This window comes from Eumetopias jubatus, unplaced genomic scaffold, assembly GCF_037043125.1.
Source record: "Eumetopias jubatus isolate StellerSeaLion01/CBP00866 unplaced genomic scaffold, mEumJub1_p1.0 scaffold_5, whole genome shotgun sequence".
NCBI lineage: Eukaryota > Metazoa > Chordata > Mammalia > Carnivora > Otariidae > Eumetopias > Eumetopias jubatus.
In genome coordinates, this window is record NW_028274811.1 from 62,299,891 (window position 1) to 62,320,533 (window position 20,643).

The 20,643-nt window shown below is 40.9% G+C and overlaps 2 protein-coding genes across 13 annotated transcripts in view; one reads left to right on the top strand and one right to left on the bottom strand.

The window, feature by feature from the left end:
- ATG10 (autophagy related 10) overlaps window positions 1-16,784 on the top strand; it is a 238,270-nt gene extending 221,486 nt beyond the window's left edge. For 5 of the 12 annotated variants that reach the window (XM_088023380.1, XM_088023372.1, XM_088023378.1 and 2 more), the window contains exons 6-8: window positions 2,510-2,607; window positions 3,239-3,354; window positions 5,849-16,784. In XM_088023380.1, coding sequence (XP_087879506.1) covers window positions 2,510-2,607; window positions 3,239-3,338 — 198 coding nt within the window. In that variant the 3' untranslated portion in view covers window positions 3,339-3,354; window positions 5,849-16,784. The other 7 variants (XR_015768185.1, XM_088023373.1, XM_088023375.1 and 4 more) reach the window with 7 other exon arrangements.
- On the bottom strand, window positions 16,360-18,125 carry RPS23 (ribosomal protein S23). Its single transcript, XM_028114439.2, has 4 exons — window positions 18,040-18,125; window positions 17,430-17,589; window positions 16,670-16,790; window positions 16,360-16,554 (listed from the first exon to the last, which is right to left on the bottom strand). The coding sequence occupies exons 1-4, from the start codon at window positions 18,041-18,043 to the stop codon at window positions 16,408-16,410; spliced, it is 432 nt and encodes a 143-aa protein (XP_027970240.1). The 5' UTR covers window positions 18,044-18,125; the 3' UTR covers window positions 16,360-16,407.
- Window positions 18,126-20,643: the final 2,518 nt, after the last annotated feature.

Below are 20,643 nucleotides of genomic sequence, written 5' to 3' on the forward strand. Positions count from 1 at the left end.
TAGTCTTACATATTTAGAAACAAGGATTTGGGGGTATTTTAAAAATTAATTTTCCGTCTGTATTTGAAAAGTAATTAATGGTTTGGTTAATTTGCCACAACTAAGAGGAGCTGTTATATTTGAGAAAGCATTGGGTGTTGGCCATATACAGTTTAACCATGGAGGTGATTATGGATGTTTTTGACACATTGCTAGAAGAGTGGTCATGATTAACAACATACTTAAGGGATTTATTTAACAACAAGAAGGAGCTTTTGGGTTCCAAGTGCTCTCAAAATCAAGGGACCCTTTTTATTTTATTCATGGCACTTATTATTATTTGGATTATCTTGTTTCTTTATTTGTTCTATGTATTTATTGGCTGTCTCTTGCACTGGCATGTAAGTTCCATGGGATCAGGGACTTTATTTCTGAGATATAGTGATCTCTATTACTATATGCAGAACTGTTCCTGGCAGACATGTAAGAGATGATCAATAGATATGTGTTGAATTAATAAGCACTAGTTTAAGGCAGGTAAGAGGAGCCAGAATTAAGCTGGGCTGGAGGACTTGCCTTAGGCATAACACATTTGGTTTGTGACCCTAGGGTTGGCTTAGGGATAAGCGGGAGGGGGTAGGGAAAGAGCAGGAAAGAGGGAGCCCAGGCTCTGCTGTAAGTCAGGCCACCGGGCAGACTCTGGAAGTGGCACTTGGGAGACATACACCAACCCACACCCAATGGATACCTCAACCCTCATCATGTATATGCATCCCCAAATCTCCACACCCAGTGTCTCCAATACATAGTGGAGGTGCCTCCAATTTCCTGTGAGTAGGTTTGTGCACATTCACACAGACGTAAGTGTTTTGGGGTTCGAGGCTAGAGTTAGCAGCAACAACCACATGTAATTCTTTCCAGGGATGCTCTGAGTTCAGCTCCTCCTTGGACCGGCTGAGAAGAGGAGAAGAAGCCAAGAGAAGTTAGGCCCCTAGTCCAAATCCAGCCAAGAGGCTTGTTTTATTTGGCCCAGTCTGTTTTTTTTTTTTTTTTTTTAAGTGCCAAAATTTAAATTTAGGAAGTTTTACATAAAAATCTGGATTCCTAGGCTATTTTGACAAATGGGAAGACCTGGCACACGGAACCTGCATTCCCACATGGCACAATTGGCTGGAGCAGAGTAGCAATCATAGTCTTGGCTGAGAGCACCCTCTGGTCCCCCATAGTCCCTGTCACTTGCTGGTGTATTCAACTGACCTTGCTCCTTCAGGTCACCTGCACAATCTCTGTAGGCATTTGTCTTAGATTGCTTGGGAAGCTGTAACAAAATACCACAGACTGGGTAGTCTATAGACAACAGAAATGTATTTCTCACAATTCTGAAGTCTGAGCTCAGGGTGCCAGTCTGTTCTCATGAGGGCTCCCTTTCAGGTCACACACTTCTTGTTGTGACCTCACGTTGCAGAATGGGGTGAGCTAGCATTTGGAGGTCTCTAAGGTCCTAAATCTCATTCCTGAGGGCTCTACCCTCCTGACCTAATCACCTCCCAAAGGTCCCACCTCCTATAAGACCATCACCTTGGGCATTAGAATTTCAACATATGAATTCGGGGAGATACAAACATTTAGACCATAGCAGTATTTGCAGTTGCAGTCTTTGGCATAATGGTGAATCCACAATGTAAACGATCAATAAATTTATTGTCAATAATTGCTTTTGCGTCAGTACAATTTGTGCGAGGTCACTCCCTACAGGAAACCTCCTAGGGCTCCCCATTGTTTGACAAATGATGTGCATCTCCCTACCCTGGCAGCGAGCTGACCTGTATTTCTATGCAGTCATTCTCTTATAAAGGCAGTGGAATTCCAGTGAATGGGCTTTTGACTTCCAGAAACAGCCCTATAAGCTTGGGAAAGACAGAAGGATAGAAACAGATAAACAGAGGAACTCAGGAAGACAGACAGACAGACAGACAGAAGTACAACAATTTAAATAATGCAGGCCATTCTCCTGCCTCATCCCCCTGCCATTCTACCCATGGAACACGTGCCTCTTGGCACTGCAGTCAGGCTTGAAACAATCAACATAGTGGCCAAGTTTCTGCAAAAAAGTGTGCGAAAGATTTTGTTCCCCTTGCAAAGAGGTGAATGAAATATGTTGTTCAAATGGTCAGGCTTTTGGGCTTTGCAGACATCCCTGAGGAAAAACTGGGGAATAATTAGAAGCCGAAGGGAAACACCAGTTGACAACGAATTCGAGGGAACTGATACAATGGATCTATAATTCGTATTTGTGTAAACAAAACCGTGTACCCTCCTCCCCTTGAATGTACTGCTTTATCAATTTGTAACTCCTTCTCTCCAGCTTTTTCTCATGTTTGGATTATGAATTATATTTCAAAACTGAAAGTGATCTGTATCTTAATTTAGTAACTTGGACAAACTTTTATTTTAACAAACCAGATTGTGTGTTTTAACTTTTTCAAAGTAATTCACACTGGCAATCCCGGACCAACTCTGATTTTTACAGGAGCATCCAATACTTGGGCAACCCTTTTTTGTACTTCATCCCTGCAAGACGAATGAATTCATGACTCCTGTATTAAAGAATTCTCGAAAAATCAATAGGTAAGAAACATCATCAAGATACGTTGGCTTTTACTCTTACTTTAAAAATGTAAATCTTTTTATGTGACTCTAAAACCTAAGCTAAAAAAGAAATATTTTTTGTAATAATAGTAATGGCTAACAGTTACTGATTTTTACTGTGTGCTAGGCACAGTTCTAAGTATTTTAGATAATATTAATACATTGGATTTTTATAACACCCCATGAGCTAAGTTCCATTATTTTACCCAGTTTACAGAGGAGAAAGCTAAAGCACAGAGAGGTTAAATGACTTGGCCAAGTTCACACAACTTGTTCAGTGGTAGAACTGGGATTTGAACCTGGGCATTTTCGCCTAAGAGCCATGCTCTTAACCACTACACTCTGCTACCTTAGCAAATGCCGTAAATTTTAAGTGTCAAATTGGAATCATCAAGAGGAGTCAGGAGCCTTAATGCCTTGACTCCCCCCTTAACTACCTCAGTGTCTTTGGACCTCAAGTCCATGTCAGGCAATGGAGCTGACATTTGGAAATGCTGGGATTCCATGTGGTGGGCACACACCTTTGAAGACAGCTCATCTCTTCTGTTGGTAGTGATTTTCTACCACTCATCCAACATTAGAATTGCCTGTATTTTCACTTGTTTCCTAGGAGTGTCAATTATATCACGTCATGGCTGAGCATTGTAGGGCCAGTTGTTGGGCTAAATCTACCTCTGAGTTATGCCAGAACAGCCTCTCAGGATGAATGAAATGTCACTTGACAAGGTAAAAAGGAAAGCCTGCACTGAATGTTTTGCTATTATAAAGATCCTGTTGTCTCTGTTGTACTTGGGGTCCCTACTGGCCCCATCACATATTAAGTCTTCTTTCATCTTTAATAGACTGAATATGAACTGTTTGTTTAGGTTTTCAACCAACCAGTGCCCAAGCATTTGGGAAGCATTGGACTTTGCTATAATAACACTCACCCAACTACAGGAGTGGATGACTTTATTTCAGAATTGTTATTCTTGAAATAAGTCTTTACTGTTCAGTTAACCTCGTTTTATTCTCTTAGCTTTTGTTTTGTTCTTGTTCTTATTTTCTTCTATTGAGCCAAAGACCTAGAAATTGTGGCATGAAGAACACCAAAAGTGTACCTGGCCAGCTCTGGTTTTAATAGGATAAATACCATGCGATAGTTCAACTCACCAAGATTTTGACATGGATTTATTTTTCCATTGGAAGCAAATGTCTGCAGTAACTGCTATGCTGTATCCCTCATCTGGAAGAATTGTTGGTTTGGAGTTGCTTGCTTTGTTTTTCATTTTATCTTGCCAGGGGCTGAAACTAAGACAAAAATGTAGTTGTCTCTTTAAAGAATCTAGATTAGTGTCTATCGATGAGGGATGTATTTTAGGGTCATCTGAGGATCTTTTATGATTCAAGTGCTGGGGTCCACCTCCTGCAATAGCCTCTCTGGGGTAGTTCTGACACACCTGCTTCTGGAGAACCTCTGGTCTGGATGTACCTTTAATGTGGTATTTATTTGTTTTGTTTTGGTCTCCCAACAGGCCTTTTCCAATTCTGTGTGTCACTCCAACAAGCTGGACTTACTTTCTAACATTTGTCTGGGCATTGCCCTGAGCCTCCTGGTTATTAAGAATATCCAGGAGACGTGTGTTCACGAGGCAGGCCACTCAGAGGAAGTGGTCAGGGAGAAGGGGTTATCGGCTAGCCAATTACAGAAGACAGTGCCCGCACTTTTAGTCTGTAGGTTCGGGGCTGAGCTCTCACACATGGAGCAGAAGTAGAGAACGGGTTAATTCAAACTGCTAGAAAAGCTAAAAGTAAATTTTAAAATGCTGAGCTGCACATATTCATGCTGGGATGAGAGCCTGCTTACATGCTTGCTGGGCATTTTGGTATTTACCACTTAACATCTTTTCAACTTCTGCAGGGATTTCCGCCCCCCTCCCAATGTAAACACAGATTTCTCAGCAAGTCATTTCTCAGACCATGTCATTTCTCGAGTAAAAAAAAAACAATAAATTATAATAATGTGTCATCTGGATGATATACTTGTCTGGAAATAATAGTTATCCTTTGCTAACAGATTCTGAGATGATAGTAGTCAATCACTGTAGGGACAGTGTGTAGGTTTTTTTTTTGGTGTTGGTGTTGTTGTTTTTAAATTAATTTTTTTTCTCTGATTGATGAAGACCTTAAAATTCATCAGTAGCAAGAAAAAGTCCTGAAAAGCTCTTATAGGTTCTAGAGACCTCCCTCCTCAGATAGATCCCTCTCCTCAGGCCGCTCTGTTTCTTTTCAGAATATTTGGCACTTAAAAAAAACCCACACATTTAATTTTTGGTTGACAAAAATTTCCATTTTTTAAGAATGCAGCTATATAACAGACTGTTATCCCAACAGTTATAAAACATTAGAAAATATTTTGTTTTCTCAAAGTAACGGTTCTTACTCTGCAATACGAGGAGTTTCCCTCCGGGTTTCTTCTCCAGTTAATATAATGCAAAACCCTTTCAATCAGAAATAAGGCTGGTTAAAGCTGCTTCCAGCCAATATCCTAAACTCTGCTTTTGTGTAGCCTTGGAAAACTTACTTCACCTCTTTGGTCCTCAGCTGTGTGATTTGTGAGAACAATTGCAATTCTCGGGTCTGTGAAATCGAAGTGTAGAGATCTAGACTGAGTTTGGTTAGCTGCTAGCTGCGTGACTTGGGCTAATTTTCCTAATCTTCTTTAGTCTTTTACCATTTCTGTTTGAAGAGTCCCGTAATATCCACCCCCCTCACCTAACCAGATCAGGGAGGAGATCAAAATGGTAAGTCAACCTGAATGTGCTTCATAACCTGCACAATGCCATATGGAGAGAGAGGCGTGAGGGATAATTGGCCCCAGCTCCTGCCCAGCACCAGCACACCTTCTCCCTCCCACCTTATTTCAGGCCTGATTCCTCCCGACAGGCATGGGCCCCACCTCCTTATCTGACTGTTGTTCATGCTGGCTCCCACCTGGAAATGCTTCCTTCTCCATCTCTCTACTCAATTCCCAACCTACTCTATAAAATTCACTCTTACAAAGCCATCTCTGACCACCACAGCCACCACTGGTCAGCCTCTCCTTTCATTATTTACTATACTTAGTCATATTAGCATTTCATTGTCTCCCTTCACTCTGATTTCTTCCTCTCCTTAATGATGGGTAGTAAGTACTGACCCAATTTTTTTTTTTTTTTTTTTTTTTTGGTATGTTATAAAGGTGGCATGCACAGAAGAGTTGCTGTCTGTCCCTTGGAAGTGATCCAGGGAAGTAAGGCTCTCAGTCCAAAGATTCAAGTGGGTGGGTGAGAGGCCGTGTTGACCATTTGGTACTAGCTTACAGACCGGGAGCTAAAAAAACAAAGTTAACCATCCTCCTAACACAGATGTATTAGAATAAAGAGGAAGAAAGGATGTTAAAACTGGATTTTTCCATCCATTTTTCCTGAGAATAGGTATAGTTCTTCATGCTCTCAAGATATGAGGAAATGGAGGTCTGCACTGTCACAACCAGCTCTTACATAATTCAGAGCTGATATTCCAGTGAGTTGGGTTTTTTATTTTTTTTTATGATTAAAATATGAGAGTAAGAATATGCAAATATTCACTCCACCAGCTACCTATTGAGTTCCTCTTACATACTGAGCCCTAGGCTAGCTGCCAGGGATGGTAAGTGGAAAGACATAACCCTGGCTCATAAGAATGCCACAGTCCAATGGAAAGACAGACAAGAAGATTCAGGGACAGAGGGATGTGTGCTGTGGCAAAGGTGTGCAAAGGAAGCACCCAGGAAGATTTGTAGAAGAGGAATGTGAGTGGAGTCGTGAAAACCTTAGGATTTAGCCAGGTCGAGAATGTAGGAAAGACCTTGAAAATGCATAGGGAAGTGGTCAAGGGTGAGGCTGGCTAGCAGGACTGGGGCTAGGTCTGGAGAAGATCGATTGCCACACTGAGAATTTGTATTTGGTCTAAAAACCAGAAAGAGCCACTGAGGGAATTCAGGTAGAGGAGGTGAAGTGATCACATTTGCATTTTAGAAAGATCCTATATTTTTAAAATGACTATTGCATGTAACTAATCACACATACACTGTCAATTTTTTCACCAGCAGGTTCTGGCCCACAGGCTTTAGAAGGTACGAGTGCAGAAAGGGCTGGGAGTATGCCAAGGACATTTTTCAATTTTTGCCCAGGGCCTTCCAAAACAAAACTTATCAGTGTCCTGAAAAGCCTGGCTGTGTTACCTGGGGCAAGTGACTCCACCTCTCTGAGACTCTCTTTGCTAATGTATTAAATAGAAGGAAGTGTATTAAATCAAGTAAAATCCAGTTATTAGTTTATGACCTATATATATATATATATGTTTATGAAATAGAATATGTCTGGGAAACGCTCCCTGTGTGTCTTCTTTATTCTCACACTACACACACAACACTACTGACTCTAGATGTGTGGATTTTTCACACAACAAACAATTCTGCAGTACCAGCTGGGGTCCTACAATTCAGTTCTGACACTATCAATCTGGAGTTTAGGATCAAAGCCTGTAAGTTAAGACCTAAGTCCCACAAGACTGCCCCACTTTAAGACCCCAGTCACAAGTCCCAGATTATCACCTGTGTTTCTAACTGACCAACTATGAACCAGGGTTACCATGACCCCCTCCTTGCGTTCATTAATTTGCTAGAATGGCTCGTAGCATTTACGGAAACACTTATGTTTACCGGTTTATTATATAACAAAGGTATGTTAAAGAATACAGATGAATACCCAGATGAAGAGCTACATAGGGCAAGATCCAGAGGGTCCCAAGAACAGGAGCTTCTGTCCCCATGGAGTTGGGATGTACCACCCTCCTGGCATATAGATGTGTTCACCAGCCTGGAAGCTCTCTGAACCTCGGACTTTGGGGATTTATGCAAGTGTAATCACATAGGCATGAATGGTCATTAACTCTACTTCTAGCCCCTCCTCTCCCTTCCTGGAGGATGGGGGACAGGGCTGAAAGTCCCAAGCTTCTAATCAGAGCTAGGTCTTTCTGAAGCTATTCAAGAGCCCACCAAGAGTCACCTGCTTAGAACAAAAGACACTCCCATCACCCAGGAAATTCCAAGGGATTTAGGAGCTCTGTGTCAGGAACCAGAATCAAAGGCCAGGTATTATAGAAGAGATGCTCCTCATGCTCTTATCACTTAGGAAATTAGAAAGTTTTTAGGAGCTCTATACCAGGAACTGGGGGCAGAGGGCAGAGACCAACATGTGTATGTTCTATTATTTTACAAATACATGGGGGAAAAGCACATAATAAGGATATTATTTTCTGAAACTTTGGTTTCAGATATATATATAATCTGTTTATATGGGTGTGTACGTATTTGCACATGTGCATACTAGGTGGTGATGTAAATATATTTCTAACTCCAGGGAACAGGGATTTGAAAACTGATGGACAAATAAGCTGCCTTTCAATTCTGAGACCCTTTGATTCCCCCCTATTTTACTGCTGGCCAGTAAGTTGCTGAGGGTTGTTCTAGAAGGATATAGGCAGTACTTAACTACTATTGTGCCCATGGCACTGAGATACTTAAATATGCACGTAGGTCCTTTTATAGGGCTTGTCTATAAAAATGCTTTCACATTTTTATCCTTAAATGCTGTGGTGGTCTTTCAAGCAGTACTGTAACGTAAAGTCCTTGCTTTTAACTTTTGTATTGTCAGTAGCAACACCTAGTGGTAAAAGAGCCCAATTGCAAGTATCCTGTTTTCTAGACTATTAAAACTGAAAGTGATTTTAGAGATCACCAAGTCCCATTTGTAAATTATTAAAAACAAACTGGAAACTCACATTTTTTTCCTTACACTGAAATATACTTTACATGAGAATAAATAAAGCCTCTGGTTGCATTATGATTTCTTGGATTTCTTTGAAGCTTTTCAAATACCCAGAAATCACTGTTACAACTGAGGCAAAAATTTAAGCATACCCTGATAGGTTAACCTGGAAATCATAGTTCAGGATATGTACAGCCTTTGGTGCATTTTTATTTACACCTGCATGCCAGATCTTCAGCGTTTAGCATGATGCCTGGCACGTGGTGATACTCAGTTTACTATCTTTGTGGAATGTTTGTATATGTGGCTGAAGACTGAGCACAGGGAAAGATCTCATGATCTTTCTGCAGGCACCAGGCACTGGACTTGCTTTCCTCTTTGAGAACTGTGACCCACTCTTTCCTTTGAGAAGACTTCTGTTCCCTGATAGAGAGGTGGAGTGGGAGGTGGTCTCCTCTACCCCCTTCTTCAATAGATTCAGAGAGAATAGCCAGGCCCTTACCTGCTTATTAATAGGGAAATGGCTAAATCAAACGTGATGGCAGTTAAGGGGAATGGCAGTTAAGGGGAATGAATTCAGTCTCCAAATAGGAAGTTCTCATAAATAGATTGTTGAGTTAAAACAGAAACTAGATGATAAATATGCATGCAACTTAACACTATTTATATAAAAAATACACCAGTGCCACACATTTTCTATAGTACATATTCAGTATATGTATGTGAAAACATTAAAAATGATCTAGAAGGACACACCAAATTTGTAGGAGAGGTTACCTCAGAGAGTGGAGAGTGGGAACTTGGATTGGAAGAAATCAAAGATGTTGGCTCTTTCTGTAATGCTACATTTATCTAGCCGAAGACTGTGAAACTAAAATTCATTTTTAGAAAAGATTTTAGTCCTCATAGATAACTTGGAAGCCACAGAAACATTTGAAGGAGAAAATTTTAAATGTGCTTAAGTGTAAATCACCCATGGATAACTGCAGTTAAATTTTTGATGTATTTCTTCATACTAGTTTAAACATATTTAATTAGGATCATTCCATATATGGTTTTCATTATGATTTTTCCCACTTAACATTATATTGGCAGCATTTTCCCATGTCATGTGGTTCTTTGAAAAAATAACTTAAAATGACTAGTAATCTTCTATATCAAAATGTCCCAACTAATTCTCCTGTTGTTGGACTTTTAGGTTGTTTCTAATTCTTCACTGTTTAATTAGTATACATTCATTGAGCACTCAACCTCTTATGTGGTCAGGACCTGTGCTAGGGAGATAGTGGTCCGTAAGGTAGACATAGCCCCTCTCTCAGAGAGCTTTCAGAATGTAATGCAGTGAGAAATGTGTGCAGAAACAGTTGCTCACATTTGGTTTCTTTAGGTTATACTGTTATTAAGGGAATGAACAGATCAAAGGATATGGAGTGTCTTAAGACCTCTGACTCATGTCACTAAATTGTTCACCAGTAAGGCTATAGGGATTTATATTCACAGCAGTAGTCTGTATTTTACCATATCCTAAAATCTTTGAAAATAATTTTATTTTCCTTTGCTTTTATTATGGAATTGATCATTTTCCTCTTCATGTCTTGGTAAAATTTGCATGGATTCTCACCTTTGTTTCTTCCCGATATCTATGCATTTCTCAGTGCTGCTAGAGTTAGTTTTCCAGCTTCTTTATTGTCCATTTTATTGCCCCAAATGTCTGTTTTTTTCTGTATCAGAGCAGACTGTCCATATATTGTTCTATTACAACCAGAAAGCCTAGAGTTAAACAAATAACAATTACAGTTAACAATGTAACTTTAAAAAAATATTATGGAAAATCTTATACGTACTCAAAAGTAAACAGTATAATGAACCCTCATATACTTACACATCAGAATCTGTAATTACCAAGATTTTTGCCATATTTGCTTCATTTAACCTTAACTTTATATTTGCATAAATATTTTAAAGAAAATTGCAGACATTATATCATTTGTTTTTACAGGTGCATACTAAATATTTTTCATTTGATCTATTCTGACAAGTTTTACTTCAGTTTTAGATGTTAAAACATCTTTGGGTTCTTGTCCTCTGCTGCTTCTCCTGAGGTGGCGCTTTGCACCCTCTTTTGGATTATGCCTTTGCCAGTGACATTGGGGAACTTTCCTCTAAAATGGCCTACTCTTGAATCCTCTTACACTGCTGGTGGGAATGCAAGCTGGTGCAGCCACTCTGGAAAACAGTATGGAGGTTCCTCAAGAAGATAAAAATAGAGCTACCCTACAACCCAGCAATTGCACTACTGGGTATTTACCCCAAAGATACAAATGTAGTGATCCGAAGGGGCACGTGCACCCCGATGTTTATAGCAGCAATGTCCACAATAGCCAAACTGTGGAAAGAGCTGAGATGTCCATCGACAGATGAATAAAGAAGATGTGGTTCATGTATACAATGGAATATTACTCAGCCATAAGAAAGGATGAATACCTACCATTTACATCAACGTGGATGGAATTGAAGAGTATTATGCTGAGCGAAAGAAGTCAATCACACACACACAAATATGCAGGCACACATGCATACATATTATGTCATGGGCAAGAAAAAGAAGAGTATAGTGGCAGAAAAAAACCTACCTAATTATAAACACTAAAAAATGTATAAAATACTGAAGGGACAAAATCAATTACTGCATATAGAATTAAAAGGGTTGGAAAAAAAAACTGGGAACCTAAAGAGGGGGAAAGTGGTCCTACTTACCTGCAAATGTACAGAAAACAGCACCTGAAGCTGTCAAACTATATAGAAAAAAGTATAAAGACTTAAAATAAGCATGGATAAATTCACAAAGCTGATGGGGAAAAATGATATGACAGAACAATCTATTTCATATCACTGTTTCCAAAGCAGGTGTTGATGGACAAAACATGTTTCAACAAGTAATGTTTCTCTCAACTGTTCTCAGCAGTGACTGAGATGAAATATTATTTAAAATGTGGTTTCCTGGGGCACCTGGGTGGCTCAGTCATTAAGCATCTGCCTTCGGCTCAGGTCATGGTCCCAGGGTCCTGGTATCGAGCCCTGAATCGGGCTCCCAGCTCGGCGGGAAGCCTCCTTCTCCCTCTCCCAATCCCCCTGCTTGTGTTCCCTCTCTTGCTGTCTCTCCCTCTGTCAAATAAATAAATAAAATTAAAAAATAAATAAATAAAATGTGGTTTCCTTTGCCCACTATTGTACGATTTAAACATTAGCTGATTGGTAAAAAAGGTAAGGAAGCATAATAATGTTTTCATTAGCATCTAAACTTATTTGAAAATTTGGGTATGTTCAATCTTTTTCTTTTTAAAGGAAATCTTTTTTTTTTTTTTTTTTAAGATTTTATTTATTTGACACACAGAGAGAGATAGAGAGCACAAGCAGGGGGAGCGGCAGGCAGAGCGAGGAGAAGCAGGCTCTCTGCTGAGCAAGGAGCCTGATACAGGGCTCAATCCCAGGACCCTGGGATCGTGACCTGAGCCAAAGGCAGCCGCTTAACCGACTGAGCCACCCAGGCGCCCCGGGTATGTTCAATCTGTCCTACACTTTTAGCCCAGCCAAGTAACTTGATCTCTTGTTGTTTCTAATGAACCACAGCAAAAGAGATTTTAGAAAGTTAGACTTAAAACAAAACAAAACAAAACAAAAATTACTCATTGTGACTAAAGAACAGAATTCATGTCAATAACTTATTACCACAAATAATCAAGCAGATCACTGGAAGGTACTTCTCTGGAAGCTGTGAAGGGGTGATCCGGGGCCATGATTTCCTCCTCTCCCTCCTAAGAGAGCAGCTCTCCTTGGCACTCAAATTGCTGTTTGAAAGCTTCAGGTTGTCTGGGAAGCAGAATGTGTTACAGGAAGGGATCTTGATGGTGCTCATTATATCTGACTAAAGGTCCAGGTTCTGTGTGTGAGGGGGCCCCTTCGTTTTTGAAGATACACACCACATATTAAAGGCTTGAGTGACAACCTGAATGAGGCGGCGACTGTGCATGTGCAGATTTGGAAATGTTATCTGTGGCTCATGAGTCCCTTCAAATGTGTCACTCTAAAAATGACTTTCTCGGGGCACCTGGGTGGCTCAGTCGTTAAGCATCTGCCTTCAGCTCAGGTCATGATCTCAGGGTCCTGAGATTGAGCCCTGCATCAGGCTCCCTGCTTGCAAATCTGCTTCTCCCTCTGCGTGCCGCTCCCCCTGCTGTGTTGTTTCAAATAAATAAATAAAATCTTTAAAAAACTAAAAAAAGTTTAAAAAAATAAATAAAAATGACTTTCTCCTATGAGACAGTTTATGCCCCAAAACATACAATTTTAATGTTTTAATGCTTTGGCCTAGAACCCCTGTGGTCATGTTTTCCTGATAATAAGGTTTAAAATCCACTTTTCTTCCTCACATACTAACAAACATAGTAACATCACTTTACCAAATAATATGGAGAGGAATTGTGCTAGAAACTAAGAATGCTCAGTACAACCTGCCAAGACAATCCCCCAACTATAATGTCATAAGAATTGTGAGCTAATATTTGAGTGATCCATTTAAACAGATTTTATAGGCTAAAATAACAATTTTACAAGCCACTGTTAGTGAAAAATTTATAGCAATATGGTAATTTATGATCTTGGCCTCTTTTCTTGACTGTGCAAAGCCAATAAAGGAACGTTAGCTACTTGGACAACCTTGAAACAGACTCCAGGAGTGTTATCCACAGCATGACCATTATGACCAAATCCTGCCACCAGATATCTTCCTAGAATGAAACAAAGGAAATTCATGTATTTTTTAACAGGACCATTTGTTCCCTTACTTTTGAGATTAGAAAGTTCTTTATGTACTTTTGATACGTTTGTTGTTGGATGTATGATTTGCAAATATTTTTGTCTAGTCTGTGGTTTGTATTTTCATCCTAAGATCTTTCAGAGTAAAATTTTTAAAAAGTCCAATATATCTTTTTGTTTTTTTGTGGAATGTACTTTTGGTGTATTGTCTAAAAGCTCTTCACCTGTTAAGTCATGAAGATACTCTGTTTTCTTCTACAAGTTTTATAGCTATACATTTTATTCAGATACTATGATCCATTTTGAATTAATTTCTGTATAAGGTGTGAGATTTAGGTTGAGGTCCATTCTTTTTTGCAAATTAAACTTTAATTAAAATTAAACGATACTATTTATTGTAAAAACTATGCTTCCTCCATTGAATTGCTTTTGTCTCTGTCAAAAATCAGTTGATCTTACCTGTATAAGTCTATTTATGGATTCTATTTTATTTATCTGTGTCTGCCCCTCTTCAATACCACACCCTCTTGTGTGTAGCTACAAATTAAGTCTTATTACCAAGTTTTGTGATTCCTCCACCTTTTATTCTTCATTTTCAGTATTGTTTTAGCTATTCTACTTCCTTTGCCTTTTCATATTAAATTTTAGAATTAGCTTTTTTTTTTTTTTTTAAGATTTTATTTATCTGAGAGAGAGAGCCAGAGAGCACACAAGCAGGGGAGTATCAGAGGGAGAGGAAACAGACTCCCCGCTGTGCAAGGAGCCCGATGTGGGACTCCATCCTAGGACCCGGGGATCATGACCTGAGCCGAAGGCAGACACTTAACCAACTGAGCCACCCAGGCGCCCCTAGCTTTTCTACTTCTATAAGAAAAAAACCATCTGCTGGAATTTTGCTTGTATTTTGCACCCAGGTGTCTCATTTCTCCCACCCTACAGCCTCCATGTGCAGTTGGGCACAGCCCAGGGCTGGGCACACACTTAATGCTGGATCAGGATCCAAGAAGGGACAACTTCTGTCACAAGGTGGTGGGGGATGGGGGCAGAATGAGCCATAAGGAGGCAGATTTGTTTCAAAAACTTCAGGGTTTGGGACATCAGAGGTGGATCTGTGTCAATCTATCAGTCACTTAGCTATAGGACCAGCATCCAGGGTGCACCCAGCAGAGAAGTGTGAGCCACTGTCACAGGTCATAACTGCCAGGTGTGTTCTTCTCTACAGGTTTGGCTGAGGTCTCAACAGGGCAGGAAACAGGACATACTGTAGAGGGGTGGGTGGGTGTTGGTGCCACCCCATCCTTTAGCCCTGCCTTCTCCCCCCTGCATGGTCAGGCAGCACCTCCTAGCTCCCCACACTGCACCTGACCCACAGCTGACCCCTGGGGATGGAATCTTGTGGCCCTTGGTGGCCTCTTGTGGTTCAGGCCCTGGTAGGGGTAGTGCGAGACCCAGAGATCTATTGGGTTGGGTCAGCTATGGCCATCCAAAAGCATCTGGTCAGCCTTTGAGAATGACTTAACCAATACCTGTTCAACTACATACACTAGTAAGCCCTGGAATAGTAATCAGTAACAGCCCATCTTATTACCAGTATAAATTATCAAATTAACATGTATCTCGTAAATTTATACAATGTTGTATGTCAGGGCGCCTGGTTGGCTCAGTCAGTTAAGCAACTGCCTTTGGCTCAGGTCATGATCCCGGGGTCCTGGGATGGAGCCCCACATTGGGCCTCCCCTGCTCACTTTGCGGGGAGGCTGCTTCTTCCTCTCCCTGCCACTCCTGCCTGTGCTCTCAAATAAAATCTTAAAATAAGTTCTATGTCAGACTTTGTATTTCAATTAAAACAAAAGCCACTTTCCATCCTTGTGGAAAGACAAATCACAACAATCATTCGTGGCAAGAATAAGCACAAGTGTGACATGTTTGGGGATCAGTGAGGTCTGAGATGGAAGCAGCAGGCGGCATGAGATACCCCCTGAAACTGCATGGGGAATGCCAAGTTTGAGCAAGGGAGAGATCAGTATTACTGGAGTAGGTTAAGGACCAGACAAAACACAGATCTCCTGTGCTGTGGAAAGGATCATGGTCTTGACCTTATGGGAAATGGAAAGCCAAAGAATTTCCATTTTCCAAGATCCTAAAACATAACCTAACACTAGGCTTTGATCAAAGAGCAAGTAACTCACATTTATTAATGCAGCCAACAGCAGTTCCTCTGATGAGGTTCAAGAAAGCTACTAAGTTTTATTTTAGACCTGAGATTTTACATTTTTTCTAAGGAAATTTTGAAACAATTTACAGACAGAACAAACTGATGGCTACCAGAGGGGAGGTAGATGGGGGAAGGGTAAAGTAAGTGATGGAGATTAAGGAGTATACTTGTCATGATGAGCACCAAGTGATGTATGGAATTTTTTAACCACTATGTTGTACACCCATCTTCCAACAACTATCAAGCTACAACCCTTCTCCACTATGCTGTACACCCATCTTCCAACAACTATCAAGCTACAACCCTTCTCCACTAACTAATCACTTATACTTTGTGCCTTGAAATAAACCTCAAGGTCAAAATCTATTCACTTACTGACAAGGTCAGTACAAAGAGCATTTAGGCAATCTTTTATAGCTTAACACCCTTACTCTTAAAACAAGTTTTTCTCCTCTGAGTCTTAATTTTCCAGGCATACACTTCCATTAATGCCTATCTAATCAATCACCCAGTGCCTTACTTGCTGTCATAAGCACAGAATTACAACATGGATTGTGAACCTTTACTCAAATCCCAGAGCAGAGAGCAACTGGAGGGTAGGTAGGTCCCCAGGGAGATGGATCCCAGAATGTATATTACCATGGTTTCCCAACATGATTCCTGCTTTAAGTGCAGTGAGTTTTTAAAGCCCTCTATACGGGGATACCATGCACTTATTCCAGATTATCTGCTACTTTGTTTATTCCATGGAGAGGAGATTAACTGAATCCCGTTTACTCTGGAGAATTCTGAATTCACGGTATTTCCACTCTCCTAAAATGGTAAGGCATACATTGCATCTCTGCAGTAAGGAAAATAAGACACAAAACATTTTTGGCTTACAAAAATTTATTATTGTCATGTTTTCACCATCAAAACTTAGGATCTTGGTCTTTCCTTCTTGCCTTTGTATAAGGCCAAAAGAGAGACATTGGCTACTTTGACAACCTTAAAGCGAACTCCAGGAATGTCACCGACAGCATGACCTTTGCGACCAAATCCAGCAACCAGAACCTCATCATTTTCCTGGAATAAAATCAACAGTTTACTTCTGGTGTCACTGGTAGTCACTAAAAATACCCATTCATTGTATAAAAAAGTAGGAACAACCATCTCAGGACCAGAAACAAGACACACTTACCTCAATAAAATTCAAACAACCATCATTGGGTACAAAGGCTGTGATTTTTTTGCCATTCTTGATCAGTTGGACCCTGACACACTTCCTGATGGCAGAATTTGGCTGCTTGGCTTCAACTCCTCTAAAACATAAATGGCACAACACAGTGAGCTGCCTTTCTGAGAAGGGATACCTTTTAGTTAGGCATACAATTTATTAGAAATTATACTGTTTCAACCTTTGTAGTCTAATCCTAAATTAGCAAACTCGTGTTATCAACCACGCTTTTCCTCAGTCTGGTACAAGAGGGAAAACATCTGGCCTCTTTACCAGCTGTAAAAAATATGTATCAAGAAATGGAGCTAGGAAGCTTGGATTCGAATCCTGTCAGTAAATTGGAGCCTTAAAAATTTGTAATTTGTAACCTCGGGCAAGAAACTTCTCTTTATCTTAGTTTTCCTAAGTACAAAGATGCGACTGATTTCAAAGGTTAAATAGTTGATGATGCCAAACGCTTAGAAGAGTTCCCACACATTTTTAAGCGCTCACAATGTCCCTTATTTTACTGTCACTTTTTCCTCCCTCAATGCAACACCAATTCATTACAAGCTAACACTCAGATTAAAAACCTTAGAGTTACCTAACCCCCAAACCCTCATGTTACCAACTTTCAAACACTGCTACAGAAAGACCTAGAATTTACCTCACCACTTCTTTAAATGTAGTTGAGGTACCATAGTAAAATAAACCTTGGAGGAGTTAACAGTGGTCTTTCACTTACACTTTTTCCAGCACAATTCCTTTTGCATGGGAAGCGCCTCCAAAAGGGTTGGCCTTCAGGGCTGTGCCCAAATGGGCTTTCTTGTACTGTTTATCATGCCACTTCTGATCTCGTCGGTGGCTGCGGAGCTTCCTGGCAGTACGGAGACCGCGACACTTACCTAAAAATAAAATCTCATTAATTCCCCCGTAAACACCCCAGTCATATTCCACATCTTGCAAGACCCTAGCCTCACCTGGACTACAAACCGATAGGCTCTTTCATCACACCTTAACACATGATCCAAACCTCCAAGTTTCCCTCGAACCAACAAAGACGTGGACACAAGCGCTCCACTCGGTGCATTGTCCTAAAGCAATGAGCCCCCTCAACAACGCTCCGGGGCAGCACCGGCCACCCGACGTCCCTGATAAGGCGAATTCCGCGGCCTCTGCGCCGCATGGGCCCCTTCCGCACCAGGCCATGTGCCTGCGACAGGGGAGCTTCCCTGGCCTTCCCCATAGGGCCTCCCGGTGGCGTCCTCCTCACCGCTCTGTTTCTATCCGCCCGCCCGTCCCTGAGCCCCCGAATTCGGCTTGCGGTCCCCTCAGCCCGACCCCAAACAGCTCACCCATCCCGCCGGCGCCACGGGCCTAAGCAAAAGAGAGAAGTAGAGCAGGAAGGAGCCACAAACCCCTGCGAACAAGCTCCGCCCAGCCAAGGACCCATGCAGCTGTCTGCACAGTGCCTGGTCCGAAGCTGGCGCCCCTTGTTTGAAAACGACAAGTTTGCAACACTTTCCAGAATCTGCGTCTTATTTAGTTTGTGTGAAATTCAGTGGTACCGAACTTGCATTGTTGTTTATTTCGTTTTATGTCAATGCTAGAGACAGAAGAAATGTGGACTACCAATCCCAGAACTCTTTGCATGAGACTCGATCGAAGCGCAGGCGCTCTTGGCAAACCCACCGGGGCGGGGCTTAGTCTGAGCAAAGAGAGGTGACTCGTCCGGGGGGTCGGGGCGGGGACTCGTCCGGGGCGGGGGGGCGGGGGGGTAGAGAGTGGTGCACTTCAAAAAAAATCACTGAAGGTATATGTTGTAGTAATTGGAGATACACCAAGCTTTTAAAACCAAAGCTGCCATTTATGGGTGGTTGTGCGACCTTGGACGATTCATTTAACTTTTTAAACTGAGGTTTCTCCTGTAGAATGAAATAGATTTGAGAGATTTCTGGCATGTTGGGTCATAATACAACTATTTTTTAAAATGTTTTCTTCGTGCCAGGCATTGTTCTAGGCTCTGAGGATACAGTAATTAAGAAGAGTAAAGAGGTGTGTTTTTATATTCTAGGTGCGAGAAGGCAGGGAAAAAAATGTAAGTGTATTTAAAAATAAACAGGAAAGTTTTAAATACTGATAAGGGTTATAGAGAATATAAAATTGGTTAGGTGGCAGTGACTTGGGGATGGGGATGGCTACTCTGGAATAGGGTGGTTTTAGAAGCCATCTTTGTGGAGATTATATTTGAGCTGAGATCCTAAAGAGAGGGAGCCATTTAGACAAGTGTATGGGGTAGAGCTTTCAGAAGAAGGAGTCTCAGTAAGTCGAATGGGCTGGCACTTTTCCAGAACTGAAAGATCAGCGAAGGGGGGAGCTCAGTGAGTGAGTAGATGTGGCACTAGATGAGGTCTGTTTCTGAACCGGGAAACATGGAGCCTGTAGATCACAGTAAAAGCTTTGTTTACTTTTTGTATGGTTGAGTGCCATTGGAAAGTTTCGAGCAGGGACGCAACAAGATAGGATTGTTTTTATAGGATCACTCTGGCACTTGTGAGGAGAATAAGAGATGAATCTGTGAGGCCAGTTGAGGGTGTTACAGTACTCCAGTTGAGATATATAATGATGGCTTTGACTGTCAGGTGGAAAAAAAGTGGTTGGATAAGACAAATGGTTGAGCCAGTAGGATTTGCTGAGGACTGTAGGATGTGAGATTGGAGTTATGGTTTTCACCCTGAGCAATTGGGTGACTTGTGTTATTTATTGAGTGTGATATACTGGGAGAGAAACAGATTTAGAAGGGGAAATTAAGAGTTCTGTTATGGATGTGTATGTAAGTTTGGGTTACATCCGGGTAGGGATGGGAAGTAGGTAGTTGGGTATATGCATATGGAGCTCAGGGGAGTCATCAGTGAATAGACAGTATTGAAAGCCATGGCCCTAAGTAAGATCACTTAGGGGATGACTGTAGGTAGAAGAGAGAGAGGTTGCAGACCTAAGCCCTGGGCAAAACTTAGTGATGCAGAAGAGAGAGGCAGGTGAAGCAAAATAGACTGAGGATTAGCCAATGCTGTACTCTAATCAATGCCAAGTGAAGAAATAGAAGTGAGCAAGTGTGAAAAAGGGGTCAGATGAGGACTGAGAATTGTCTTGCATTTGGCAATGCAGAGGATATTGGTGACTTTGTCAAGTGGGGATCCATGCAATGGCAGAGATGTAAGCCTTATTGGATTGGAGCCAAGAGAATATGGGAAAGAAGGAAGTGTAGACAGCAATTATAGACATACTTTTGGAAGGAATTTTTCTATAATCTGCAGAAAAAAGAGGTTCTATCAGGAGGAGGATGTGGAGTCAGGATGAGTTTGTTTAAGATGGCGGATTTTATGACATTTTTGTAGGGGATTGTACCAGTAGAGAAGAAAAAATGGATTAGTTCATTAGGGAAAGGGGATAATTGCATAAACAGTTGCTTGAGGAGACTAGAGGGGTGCCCAAGTGGAGGAATTGATCTTAGGAATAATAACAGTTTATCTGTAGTAATAGAGAAGGAAGAGTCTGGGGTACAACTGCAAGTAAATTGGAAGACTTGTTGGGGAGATGTGGAACTTCTCTTTTGATTGCTCTTTAATGAATTCAGCAAGGTCATCAGCACAGAGCAAGAGTAGGGAAAAGACGTTGGAAGAGAGAGGATAAAGTGTGAAATCATCTAGAATAACACTATTTTTTTAATTTTTTTTAGAATAACACTATTTAAATAGTATTATTTAATACTATGTGCCACATACTGTTTAGGTGCCTTACATTTATTAACTCATTTAATTCTTATAACACTAAAAGGTGAATATTTTTATTATCCCCGTTTTACTGAGGGATAGTGCCTTAGTCCATTCAGTTACTCTAACAAAATACTGTAGACTGGGTGGTATATAAATAACAGAAATTTATTTCTTGCCGTTCTG

What these genes read in the sequence shown, in the direction of transcription:
- RPS23 (XM_028114439.2), bottom strand. An exon ending in GGAATTGTGCTGGAAAAAGT is followed by an intron (nt 16,791 to 17,429) that starts GTAAGTGAAAGA and finishes TTTATGTTTTAG; the next exon opens with AGGAGTTGAAGCCAAGCAGC. An exon ending in GTTGTTTGAATTTTATTGAG is followed by an intron (nt 16,555 to 16,669) that starts GTAAGTGTGTCT and finishes ATTTTATTCCAG; the next exon opens with GAAAATGATGAGGTTCTGGT.